The sequence below is a fragment of the Pleurodeles waltl genome, chromosome 3_1, assembly GCF_031143425.1.
Source record: "Pleurodeles waltl isolate 20211129_DDA chromosome 3_1, aPleWal1.hap1.20221129, whole genome shotgun sequence".
In the NCBI taxonomy this organism is placed as follows: Eukaryota; Metazoa; Chordata; class Amphibia; order Caudata; family Salamandridae; genus Pleurodeles; species Pleurodeles waltl.
Genome location: NC_090440.1, coordinates 1,002,059,954 through 1,002,074,125, shown reverse-complemented (window position 1 = coordinate 1,002,074,125; position 14,172 = coordinate 1,002,059,954). Strand labels below are relative to the sequence as shown.

At 42.3% G+C, this 14,172-nt stretch overlaps 1 protein-coding gene across 1 annotated transcript in view; it reads left to right on the top strand.

Annotated features, from left to right (window-relative positions):
• Nucleotides 1-14,172, top strand: part of PLA2R1 (phospholipase A2 receptor 1) — a 1,061,792-nt gene that overhangs the window by 151,561 nt on the left and 896,059 nt on the right. The window contains exon 4 of the mRNA XM_069224206.1: nt 837-1,001. Coding sequence (XP_069080307.1) covers nt 837-1,001 — 165 coding nt within the window. The remainder of the gene's footprint in view (nt 1-836; nt 1,002-14,172) is intronic.

Sequence of the window (14,172 nt, the reverse complement as noted above, 5' to 3'; positions counted from 1 at the left end):
CATACATAGAACTTTGAGTTTGTTCTTTTAGCCCTTCTTTGACTGGCCTCCTTTGGTTGTTCACATGTGACTTTCTCAAACACGTCTTAGCTCAGTCTAGCAGAGCATTTATATCTCACCTAAAGATACTGTATAGAACTGCATGAGGTACTACTCTAAAATAACAGCCGTTTATATCCACACTTGCCGGCTCCCTCTTTCCTGTCTAGCTTAAACCTGCTAAAGCTGCAGGCCTAGGATCATATTTAAGGGGGTTGGTGCACGACAGAGCAACATGGGTGTTGTGTGGGAACTCCCACCGCACTGCCCACGCCCATGGAACGCCTCCCTTCTGCAGCGTAAGGCAACACTGCTTTGCCTTACTCGATGTCTATGGAGCCATTCAAAGCCACGCAAAGGGGCTTTGAGTGGCCTCAGAGATATGATGTGGTGGTTTGTGCCGCCATTGCATCACAAAAAGTGATGCAAGGGCAGTGCAAGGTGCTCGTAAATATGCCCCTAGTGTATTTCTAGTGTCAAACTGCGCTAGAACTGTTGTTGTGAACACCACAGGCATTGCTCGAGCAAATTCATTTGCATGTAGTGCCCTCCACGCGTACCATAACTAAAAGATATGCGCCCTGGTCCAAATCTTCCGAGGATCCCTTTGCATCTAACCACGCACCTTAAAAAAGCACATAAATCGATGATGCGTAGCTCAATCGTGTGGTGGTAATTACAAGTCCTACATTACTTGACATGAAAATTTGAAGGTTTACACATTTTGCAAAGATGAAGCAGCATTTCTATACTTCGCAGTATTATTTGTCTCACACTAACATTATCTTTTTGTGCAGACCCAGGATGCGACTACTTTTGGGAGAAGAGCTCTGACTTGGACATCTGTTACCAGTTCAATACTTTTGCTGCCCTTTCCTGGGGTGAGGCGCGGTCTTCTTGCCAGGCCCAAGGAGGAGACCTGCTGAGCATCACTGACTTAACAGAACAAAAATACGTCAGCGGTACGTAAACGTGTTTATGAATAAATCAAACATTATCCTTGATAAGTATTCAAACAAAATTAAATGGTCAACAAAGTATTTATATAACGTATGACTTTTGTGTCTTAATTGGTGCCCTATTTTATTTTTAAAATGTAATTTTTTTCAATACAAATCATTGTCATTACTTGATTGTGTAATGTGTAGCATCTCGTTTCGTGCTATTTCTGAACATGAATTTCACTATTATTCGCCTTTTTGATTAAACAAAATAATGTTGTTACCTTCTGATAGCTCTTTCATTGAATGTGAAGACTTTTCAGACCGCCGTCCTCATATCAAGGACTGGTATAGAATGTCTCTGGGATCTCAGAATACTCCGGACACTGCATGCTGACTGAACAAGACGATTTAAGATTTTGCCCTATCGAGCGAGAGGCCGTCGGTTCATCCAGATTTGTATTTTTATTTGCATGGTAAATGACACCTTTTCAGCCTGAAATGATGTACATACGATAAAATATTTTATGAGTCATACATTTCCACTTATGGGGACATGGGGAGCCCAATTCACAAACAAATATGTAAATCTGTTCTCGCAAATTTACACCTGTGTGCAACTGTAGATTAATGAACTTCTGAAATTCACAAACATCCCCAGCGATCCAAGTTGAAAGCTGTGCCATCAGTGGTGTAACAAAGGCCCCCTCAGCCCCTGTGGTGTGAGGGGCCCCTTAAGCTCTAGGCCCCCCCTCAGCACACTACACTGTGCACATGTAGCAAGCCCCTGACTGGATCCATGGGGCTTGGGGGGGGGGCACTTCAGCTACTTTGCAGCATGACCACCTTAAGTTTTGTTATGCCACTGTGTGCCATCTGCAGGTTCCCTTGTGGATTTTAAAGAAGGTCATAATGTGACTTTTCATTAGGATCCTCTTTCTGCTATGCAAGATTTCCACAGTGAAACACTCCTCACAGTGGTAATAGGGTCCCCTGTTCCAGCATGCACTTTATTTTTCTCTGCACGGACAATATTTTTCCTCATGGACAACCACCTCCCCTACTCCCCCAGCAACTCTGGGGGTGATCCATACCCATTTCCACTCCGGAAAGGGATTTAAGTCAGTCCTTGGCAGAAGTAGACATTCAACACTGTTCAGGGCTGAAAGTACAAAGGGGAATGAGTGGAGATTTGAGTGCCCACAAATGTACTTTTTTGTGGACGTTCTCAAACTTTTAAGGCTAACCACACCTTAGACCACAATGAAACGCCTATTTTCACACACCTTGGGTAAGTTCTTTTGGTGCAGGGACTTCTGCACTTGGGGCAGAGATCTCCACACCCTTAAATATGTTTATGCATGCCAAGATTTACTTTTTTCTGTTCCTGGCAGTTATAAAACAGGTAAAGTGAGTTGTAAACTTGGATTTGGCCCCTTAAGCCTACCCCCATGCCCTGAATGTATTTTAACATGATATGCCAGCCTCATTGTTGGGAAATCTGAAGTCCAGCACCCCCTCCAATCTTAATGACCAAGCTACGTCCCTGGGGAGGAAGGGAAGAACCTTGAAGAAAACTGCTCATGGATGATCTATTTGGAAAGTTGTGATTTTGTGATATTTTGCCCAAGGTGTACCTACATTACAAATGGACAATAGTATTTCTAGACAGAATAAAATATAGAAAGCTTTAGGTTTTTAGTAGCCATGATTAAGCAAGGAGGTACCCTTGTCTCACCTTCTTTTTGACATTTATATTGAACCATTCGCCCAGCAGCTTAGGAAGGTTGTCCAGATAATCCCATTTTGTTCACCGCATAATAGCAGTAAGATTACATTATATGCAGGATTTGGTTATATTTTCATCGGATCCTGTCCGGACTATCCCAAGGGTGGAAAGACTGGCAGAAGAATTTGGGGGTCTGTCGGGGTACACTGTGAATATCTTGAAGTCAGAGATAATGGGCTTTATTATGAGTTTGTTGGGCGGAGGCCGCCTGTGCGGCCTGAACCCAGCCTACCCTATTAGGAGTTCACTGCAGGGCCCGCAGTAAACAGGGCCTTAACATTGCAGCCGGATCCTAATGGAGACGGTTGCAATGAGGCGGTCCAGCATGTGCAGCAGCACCTGTCGCGCATTCCACTGCACATAATTCGGGCACTGGAATGCACAACGGGGGTGTGCATGGAGGGCTCTGCACTGCCCTTGCCAAGTGCATGGGCAGTGCAGGGGCCCCCAGGGCTCCCCCCGAGGCCCCCATTCCGCCAGCTTTTCTATGGCGGTGTAAACCACCATAGACAGGCTGGCAGATGTGGATTCGTAATCTCTAGGGCAGCGCAGCCCTGGCAGATTACAACCGCTGGGACCGCCAGGCTGCAGGCTGGCGGCAGCCTGGCGGTGTCAGCAGTTGAACCGTGCGGCTCCGCCACAGTCATAAACTTGCAGTCAGACCGCCACTTTAGCGGCGGTCTGACCGTTACCCTGGCATTCTGGTGACCGCCAGGGTCATAATGAGGCCCAATGTGTTGGAATGTAGTAAACTGTACATTGGGGGCGAGGACGGAGATTAGGTAACTGGGTATTGTCATGGTTAACATCCTGGAGCCAACCCCACAGCATAATTTAGGGAAGATAGATGGATGCCTAACTCGCTAGATGGAAGAATTTGCATTTAACTATTTATAGCCGCGGTCATTTTTAGTAAAATATCAGTCCTCCCTAAGCTGACCTATCTTTTTAATTGCATTCTGCTCATATTTCCAAGATTAGTTATTGACAAGATCCAGAGGAAGATAACAAGCTCTATATGGACCCCTGGGGGACAAGTTTAGCTTGGAAAAGCTGACATGTAAGCTTGTGAAGGAGGTCCTCTCCACGCCAGACCTGAACCTGTACTGTATGTCTGTTCAGTTTAATAACAGCAGACTGCTCCTGAATAACTCTGGATAACTCAGCCTGAGTGGTGATCCTAGTGGAAATAGTGAGGGATCTGGGACCAGCCAGATTCTTATATAAGTTTGATGCTCCAACATTTTTTTAAAAATTGGCATTGGCTATTATTCCGATTTTATACCCATTTGGGACTCACCGTGCACCCCAGAGTCCCTGCAAGACAAGTTGAACCTCCCATTAAAGAAGTCAATCATTGACACCTGGGTCGAGTTGTCTTCAATTCAGGGGAAGTACTGAAAGCCAAGACTGGGGGATCTTTACCAAGTTTTAAATATTTGCAGCTGTCTTCTTGGCTCGGCAGTGTCATTCAGGAAAAGGGGGATTCCTGGGAGAATGAGTTATTACTACAGGATGTGAGGCCTAAGTGTAAGGAGGTTGCCACCTGGCATTGGAATTTTTTGGAAGCTGATGACAGGCAAATGGCAGCGCTGCAATCAGTCTGGGAAAGAATCAAACGTTGGTATTACTTAAATTTCCTGTGACAAGCATCTTTGATGCTGTTGTTTTTAGCGGTTAGGCCAGCAAATTTGAAGCAAAATCATTTCTTTACCATGAACTGGCTATACTAGACCCCTTAAACGATTGCAAAGTTTGTGCAGGTCTGACCCCAAGGTGTCAAAGATGTGATCTTCTAAAAGTTAATGATGAACACCTGTTTTTGGTGAGGGCATGGGGATCACTGTTAAGGACATCCTGAAGGTCAACATCACATTAAGGCCCATATTTATACTTTTTTTAGCGCCACATTTGCATCATTTTTTGACACAAAAGTGGGGCAAAGTTACAAAATACAATCGTATTTTGTACGTTTGCGCCGCTTTTGCGTCAAAATGCGGAGCAAATGCGGCACTAAAAAAGTATAAATATGGGCCTAAGTCTTGAGCTGGTTCTTTTGGGGGTGGATACAGTGTCACATGACCTCTCCACGCAGAGCACAGAGAGGTTTGCTGTTCTATTTTGTACTTTTAGCAAGGAGAGAGATCTGCAAGCATTTGACAGACCCATCTCCTTCCATTGCAACAAATTGGCCCAAAGAGGTATGTCAGACCTGCCATTTGGGCATTGGGGTCAAGGCAGGTGAGACTAACAAGGTATGGGCCAATTTTCTCAAGTGGAGTGGTGTGTCTGTGCCGGAATCTGCAGAATAAATGGTCCTATGATTACACCTGGCACTGCTATGGGTGACGAGTCTCCTGTCTCAGTCGGTGCGGTGGGGCCTAGTCAAATGGAGCAGGCTGAGGGCCGGAAAACAATGAGAATTGATGGATTGCCTAAGTTTGCACATGCAATGGTGGTATGAGGACAAAAAAAGCAAGGAGGATAAGAACAGCTGGTGAGTTGCTAGCCTAGGTTTATAGCAAATTTTTATTTGCCTCACTATAATGTACTTTCTTTACGCACTGAGGATCAGCAGGTAAGTTTATTTAATTATATATATATATATATATATGCGTATATATATATATATATATATATATATATTCCACAAAGATTCCTCTTACTCCACACGTCAATTATCCACTGGTTTAAGAAAAGAAGTCCCAGTCACAATATCGATTGTTGCATTGAGTCTTTAATGACGCACACACCACTCTACGCGTTTTGGAAAATCAATTTCCTTGTTCACGAGTGACAAACGTTTCATCAATTTCTGTTTATATTTCAGTACCTACCAATCACCTAACGAAACAAAACAAAAAATGGACTTTATACACATATACTATAGTTAGCAGGGATAATCGGCAGACATTTTTAACTTGCTAAAACATACAGAGTAATTAATTCCTGATAACAATACCTGATCTTTACTGTGTACAGTTGTTAGTAAATCAATTATTCGATTATTAATAGCAAACATAGCCTCACTCTAAGACAATTCACAACCCTACTATCTTTCCAATATCAGTTTTCATAACATGGCAGCCATCTTTGAATGGCTATTCCTCGTCTATAAAACTTGATGGGCTGAATGCTCAGTTTAAATGTTCACATTATAATAATCTCCACAGTAATTACAAAAATTGTTTCAGAAATTGTTTCAAGAATGTATATACACCAACTCATTGAGCTAATAATTTGTATTCATTCTGAATATCAAAAGCTCCTTTTAGCATATTGCTGTGTTCATTCAGCTCCCAACCACCTCTTAAAAAGGATACAATAGCTCTTATACTTTGCTTATGGTCTCGTAACTATCAAGAATCATCTGAAGCAGTTCACAGTCCCATAGTCCTGCAACTCTGGATCTTAAGGCATTGCCACCGATTTGGTATGACTAAACCTTCCCTGGCCCAAGTCGACTGAGTATTAGATCTTCCTGCTAGATGTTCCAACTAAAAGTCCATTAATACTTCACCCTTACTGTGACTGGAAAAAGAACACAAGAAAAAATATATTAAATTACCTAAATACAACATTAAAAATGTTTAAAACAGTCTAAAGATACTAAAGATTGGAGCCGCAGACTGAATAAAACTTCAAATCACACTTATACTTAAATCCAGGTCAAAAATCTAAACCTAGTACTCTACACTATCTTCTGTTGGAACCAACTTATTCTCCCACATGTACTGACATTTCTTTGTCCAAGTTAAGTCCCGTTGGGTGCAGAGTATTGAACGTTATGATGTATTTTGACTCTAGTCGTCTAAGTAACAATACTCTATTTCCATCTCTTTCGCTACTAGCGATTCTGTCCAGGACCACAAACCTCAATAAATTAACATTCTGTGAGTGAAATTCTTTAAAGTGTCTAGCTACTGGATACGTTTTGTCCTGGTGCACAATCGCTCAAGCATGTTCCAATACCTGTTTTTTAGCTGTGTGTATAGTGCTTCCAATGTAGTACTTGTCACATGGACACCCTAATGCATTGACACAATAATCCGAAAAACAAGTTAGATGTTTCTTAATACTGTAAGGGTTAACAACAGTAGGAAATTTGGCCGTTTTCACATTCACGCTGTGTCTGCAGGCCTTACATTTCCCCACAGACATAGAAACCTTGAACTGGATTGACAACCTGCACTTGTGATACTAAACTCTTACTCAAAGAGTCATTCAATGAGACACTTCACCTGAAAGTAAATAAGGGATAGTCACCTAAATTGTTAGAAAACATGTCATCAGTTTTCAAGACTGGCCAAAATTTCTTAAAAACCTTCTTTAGTTCACTGACACCCTCAAAGTATGTTGTAATATACCTAATAGGCTGTTCCGTCTCCTGCTTTTTATTTGACATAAGTAGAAAATCATTCCTCTTAATCTGAGGGGCTTTCTTGATTGCCATATCAATCGTAGATTTCTTAAAACCTCTCTGTAGGAATCTCTCCGTCATTACTTTTACCTCATCTAGAAATGTCTCCTCTGAACTACAGTTCCACCTGGCCTGTAGAAGCTCTCCATAAGGAATGCTCTGTATTAGGTTTTTAGGATGACTGCTGCTGGCATGCAGCAAGCTATTTCCCACTGTTTCTTTTCTATGTAGGGTACTGGTCACTTTGCCCCCTTCCCTACGAACTACAACATCCAAAAACTCTATAGATTCAGAGTCTATCCTACACGTGAATTTCAAATTTAAAGAGTTATCATTCAAGCTGTTAGCAAAACCATATGCTGAATCCATATCCCCTTTCCAGATGCAGAAAATGTCATCTATGTATCTCACCCAAAGGGCTACGTGTGACTTAAACAGATCAGTGTTTCCAACTATATGTCCTTCCCACCAACCTAGAAAAAGTCCTGCATAACTGGGAGCGAAGCAAGTACCCATCACTGTCCCTTGAGTTTGCCTATATATCTCTTTATTAAAGATGAAAAAATTATTAGTAAGGCAAACCAAGATTATATCCAACAACATCTCCGTCTGTAACAAGTAAGACAATGATCTAGGCCTTAAAAAATGTCTGATAGCCCGGGGACCCAGATAATGAGGGATGCTGGTGTACAGGCTGTTAACATCTAAACACATAAATAGAAAATCCTCTTCCCAAGGAATATCGTTAATCAATCGTAAGAAATCAGTGGTCTCTCTAATATACGAAGGGAGTGTTTCAACAAAAGGTTGTAAAGAGATTCTCCAATAGTCTTCCCTTTGAGGAAACTATAGTTCTTCCCGGTGGGTTCCTAGGGTTCCTATGTAATTTTGGAAGAAGATATAATGCTGGTAATTTAGGGAATTCTTTCTTTAAAAACTGATACTCGTCCCATTCTAGTAAATCCCTGTCTTTCTATTCCTCCAAACTTTCCATATATTTGTTGTTAGCTTCTTTAACCTTCTCCCTGTTAGATTTCTCCTAACTTGTACCATCAGATAACTGTCGTTGACCTTCTTCTAAGTACATTTAAATCAGTAAAATAACCACATTTCTGCCTTTATCGGATTGCTTGATAACTATTCTGCTATTGTTCTGGAAAGACTGGATCACCTCTCTCTGTCTCTGTTCTAAATTATTCCATTTAGGTATATCCTTATATCTCAGTTTTTTCATTTCACTAATAACCCATCTTTCAAATACATCAATAGCATCATTAACTATTGGGGGAGAAAGACAGATTTAGTATTAAATCCACTAGCACAACTCAAGTCAATGTCAATATCAATATCCATTAGATTCAGAAAGGGATCAGACTCCGGGGTTACATTACTATCCAACTCACACAACGTGTATATATATGTATGTATATATATATATATCAAACCAAGGCCCTTTCAGGGATAGAGTGACGCATAAAGGAGAACTCTGGGAAGTTCCCAATTTTAGGTGGAGAGCTGCTGCTCTAGTAAGGAGCACCCTACAACACCAGCGACACTCTAGATTTGCTCACCTCCAATGTCTGCTTATCTAGCAAAGTCTTTAAGCATAGGATTAGCACAGTGCTATCCTCGCCGAGCTAGATAGTGACAAAGTCTTTTGCCATTTGTACAGCAAAATCTTTAAGCATAGGATTGACATACTGTTATCCTTGCCGAGCTGTAAAATGACAAAAGCCATTTACCACTCCAGGCACAGTATTACAGCTTTGGACTAGTCAAATACCGTCCAAGCCAACCTGGAATGAGTAAAGCAACCCCTGACACGTGTTTCGCTCTCATTAGAGCGCTTCAGAGGGGTATAGCTTTGTCCAGACACAAGGGAGCACCCAGTATAAGTCAAACCAAGGCCCTTTCAGGGATAGAGTGACGCATAAATTATGCAAAACACAAAAATAACAAGAAATAACTCTAACTATAACTGCTGAATTTCTGTGGTTTTGTACGAGTAAATTCAGAACCTAACCATAACGTCCCTGTAACCTGTGTTTTTTCTAGTGAGTTTCTATGCTTCTTTAAAGTCTATTTCCTCACTATAATGTCCCTTTAACCTTAGTTTTTTTCAGTGAATTTCTCTGGTTAACAGGAAGTAATTTTAATTACTATATATTAATCCAACCACTGTCATGGATGGCTTTCAGCAGTGCACAGTGGGGATTTGCGGCAGGGCCTATAACCACCCAACCCTGCGCAGCGCATGACCTTTGGTCGTGCATGCCAGGGTTTGGCCACAGGGCCCTGCTCCCAACCCCGAACCACCCAACCCTGCGCCGGTTGACCGTGGGAGCCTAGCCGAAGCCAAGCCCCTATAACCAAATAACCCTTCGCCGCACATAGCCTTTGCTCTTGGATGGCATGGGTTGGATGCAGGGCCTGGCCACTATGGCCAACCCCTATAACTACCTAATGTCGCTCCATACCACCAAACCGATATCAGTCCGGGGGACGCTATTCCCCAGGGCACAGCCATAAAAACAAATGAAGGAGGGTGCCAGGCATCCTTCCTGTCTGGGCTGATTTTGGCCCTGGAGATCCCATCCCAAGAGGCCCAGCCTTCATTAAATGGAGGATGGGGGCCAGCCGGCACCCCTCCCCAGGCTGGTCCTGGCTATGGAGACCCCATCCCCAGGGTCTGACCTTAATTAAATGAAGAAGTGGGGACAGCCGGCCCCCTTCCCTGGGCTGCTTTTGGCCCCGGGGAACCCATCCCCTGGGGCCTGGACCATCTGTCCAGGGTGCCCCTCAGGGCACCCAGTGTGCAATAGGACTGCAACGGGAGCCTCAAGGTCCCTGTGGTCCCAGCTGGCTTCCCACCTCCTGTGAGAGCTGACATTGCTTTTGCACACAGTGTCCTGCCAAACATGCAGCTCCCTGTCCGCAAAATCAATTGATTTATCTCTTTCCCTTTCCCTGCCTGCAGAGATGCAGGCAGGGAAAGCAATAAAACCTCTGCTTCCAGCAGGCGAGAGCACTTTGACAGTTCTTGCCTGCTGAAAGCAGATTGTTTGCTCTGAGTTGGCGGGAGCTGTCAAAGCTCCCAGCAAGTCAGAGCAAACAGCTTATCCTGGTGGTGGGCACCAAGGGACAAAGCAGGAGCCAGCCCTGGAGGGTGGTGCTCCCAAGCACCATTACTGTCTCCACGAGGGGGGCTGGGTAGCCCCCCCTTCAATATTTAACTTTGCCCTGGGGAGGTGGTAGTCCACGGGGCCGGGGGTCAGTGACATACCCCCTTCATTATTTTGCTTTCAGCCCCAAGGCAGTGGCGGTACCCAAGGGCTGCGTGGGGCCACACGTCCCTCCCTTCATTACAGAAAATTGCCCCAGGGAGGTGTTGGTCCCCAGGTCTGTGGGGGAGGCCATATGGGCCTCAGGCCATTTTATAAAAAGATTTTGCCCTGGGAAAGTGGTGGTCCCTGTGGTTAATAGAATCCCTAGGAGAGGGGCCCCGAGCACCCCCTCCTTCTTCAATCTCACAATGTTCTCAAGATCTGGCCCACCGAGGGGCCAATGAAAAGAAAAGGGCAGATAACCGACCTGCTTTTAAAAACAAAAACCTTATGAAAATCCACGGATCCGGATCTGTGGATTTTTCCTCGATTTAAAAACAAAAAATGCTTTTTAACAACGGCGGGGTCCATAAGGGACCCCAAGCCCAAGACTAGGGCCTTGGCGAGAGCCTACTATGTCCTTTTTTCTTCTTTTAAACTTTTTTAGTGGGACTCAGTCCAAGCCAAGTCCCAAAATGGCAGACAACACTTCCTTGTTGAAGTGTTGGCAGCCAATCAGATATCATCACGGGGCCAGTTGGATCCACGTCCATATATATATATATATATATATATATATATATATATATATATATTTGAACCTCTAATCACTCCCAAACTACTGAACGGATTTACATTAAATCACAAAAAGCACGCTTTCTGGACCAAGAGCTATCTTTCCGCCATATTTGATGTAATTCCATCCAGCGGTTTAGACTGTTGTCGTATTCAAAATCCCTATGGGAGACTGCATGGGGAAAACATGTTTTGGGGCCCCCCTGTCCCTCAGCCCCCGCTTGACAGGTCACCTCAAATCTTTCAAGACAGCAGCTTAACCCACTGAAGTATACGTTTTGAACATTTAGTGAAGATTCATCAAGCCCCACCAAAGTTATTAGTAAAAAATAAGTATTTAAATAGAAATATATGTGTATATGGATAATAGATTGGCTCTCAAAAGAGCCTTTGTGTTTATGATGTGTAGGTGATTACTACACATGATAGAGGACACAGTCTCTGAAGTTATGTGGGAAAAGTTTGTTGCCTTTCTCTGTTAGGTAAACTCTGTCATTTCTGTATGTACTCTCCATATCAAATCGTGAGTTGTTATGGAATATAGAAATCATGTTATGGTCCCTGAGGAATGCAGGAACAGTTTTATTGACATGTTTCCTGGATTTCTCTATTTGCGGGCAGAATTGAGTTGACCAGTTCCACTTCTGCTTTTGGAAAATGTTTGATAAAACCAAGGCAGTGAGTGGGATGAGTGCCATTAATTTTCCAAAGATTTATTTCAGTAGGATCCAAACCAACTCATGTGACTATGCCTAGGTCATTGCCACCACAGTGTACAATCATAAGGTCTGGATGTTGCCAATCCTTAATAGTTTCAACCAAAGGAAGTGATTGATGCCACTTTAACTCTCTCTGGCCAATCCAAGCAATATCCACATTAGAGAAAACTAGGTCCATGTCAATATCACTTCTTTTTGCAGTCTCTCTGGCCCAAAACACAAGACTGTGACCCACAATCCACACTCTGAGCATCTTGGAGGTAATCTGGAGAAGCACACAGGAAAGGGCTGCAGCCGAATTAGGATGGTATGAAATCAAAATCAGTTGAAATGGAGGGTAGTAGGTACAGTCTGGAAGAAGTGATTCCATTGGCTGTTGTACATTTTGTTTGGGTGAAGGTAGGGTGTGGGGTTATGTGAATTGTAAGTATATGTTGGATTGGATTAACGAAAATTGGAAAACAGTAAAAATAGCTGTGATATGTGTACTCTGAAAGATTCAACCACACTGGCAAATTGTGGCTTGAAACTCAGAAACTGTTGTGAACTTGGGACCTGGTGCAGCAGAATGTTGTAGACTGTGTAAAAATAGTAACAGAGATAGACAAGCATGAGGGGGAAGGGAATAGAAAAAGACCTCTAATGTGACCGTGTTTTACCACATATATAGAGGCAGTAATGATTCATTATGATTATTTAATGTTATGATTTGGTTTTGTGTTCTAAAAAAAAGTATTTAGAGGGATGTGTTTTTTTATAAGATCAAAAAATAATTTCAGAACTTCCCTGTGGATCCACTCCCAAATTTACAAAGGGGGGGCAGCACTGAGCGCCACTGTAGTTCCACGGATCTGGCAAAACTCACATGATTTTGGCTAACTTTTCAGGAGCACTGCAAAGGATTAACTATACAAACCAGTGCGAAGTTGTAGAACATTGTATTAACATGAAAGGGAGATTGTGAATGGTTAACTGACTCAGTAACCTCGAAAGGAGAGTTGAAGAGGTTACCATTACTGGTTGCCTGCTATGAGGGTAGGCTTCCTTTCTTGTCGTTGGTTTAATGAGGTTTGTTCAATGAGAAGAAATTCTAACTGATATTGAAAGAGAAACATAGAGCACAAAAAAGAGAATCAGGAATGTGTACTGAAATGCCCTTTATTTTACAAAGTGTTAGTATATGAATAAATATTAGGCTGAAGAAAGTGAGCAGTGTGTTCACAACATGCTATAAAAGATATGAATGGAAGGTTAGTGATTTATGTAAAGGAATTATACAAGTAATTCATTATATAGGAAAGGTATTCAGCTGAATTTGGATAAGGATGTTTCCAGTTTCCATCAGTATATTAAAGTGACTCCTCATGTATGCTGAAGCCAGTATGGAGAATGCACTAATGAGTAATGTAATGGTTAGAACTGTTACATTGAGTTCTAAAAATGTAATGAGTGTGTCTATACAGAAATGGGTATGTATTAAAGCAATGTTGAATTCATGCAGAGAGTCACACATGTACTGAGAGATGATAGAGGGTATTTCACTATGAGTTAGATATCAATATGAGTTAAATATATTACTTCAAAAGCTAAGAAAAAAGATTGGGTGAGAACAGCTTTAACTGTTTTTTGCTGTAGAAGGCGAAGAGGTCAGATATACTGTATGTAGGCTGAAGAGGAGATTGCTATGTCTATAGAAGAGAAAAAAAGTGTTGTTAATGTTTATTGTGTTAAAACTGCACTTGCTATGTTTAGGTATATGTATACTGTCTAATGTATACTGTTAAGGAGATAGAAAATAATACAAATTTAAAAGGAGACATACTCATTTAGAGACATTAACTTTCTCTTGTATAGTGATGTAAATATAGAGAATGTGGAACAGGTTAGCAAGAGTGCTGGGCTTTTGCAACATCGGGCAGCATCCATATTGCGCCTTTATAGAAGCACGATTGCCAAAGCTATATCCCCAGCAATAAAGATTTATGTGGCCAAGGCGCAGAGGTGCTGCTGCCTATGGCGCAGAGATTTGGGGCATGTCAGATAGTAGCAGAATAACCAAAATTAAATATAGCTTTGCACGGGCTTTATATGCATGCCCCATTAGGACCCCATTATTCCCATTATTTCTAGATTTAGGGCTAAAACGAATGGCTGACCTAATTCTACGACCTCTGCTGTATTGGGTGAGGCTATGGATAGTCCCCGAATTGGTCGTATATAAGTCCTCACTTCTAGAATTGCTAAAATGTTCTAATTCTACCTCCATCCCATGTATCAAACATGTATCCAGCTGGTTTTGTACATTGGGACTGAGAGATTTATGGGAGAACCCCCATCAACTTGAGAAGTCCCATGTAAAAGTATT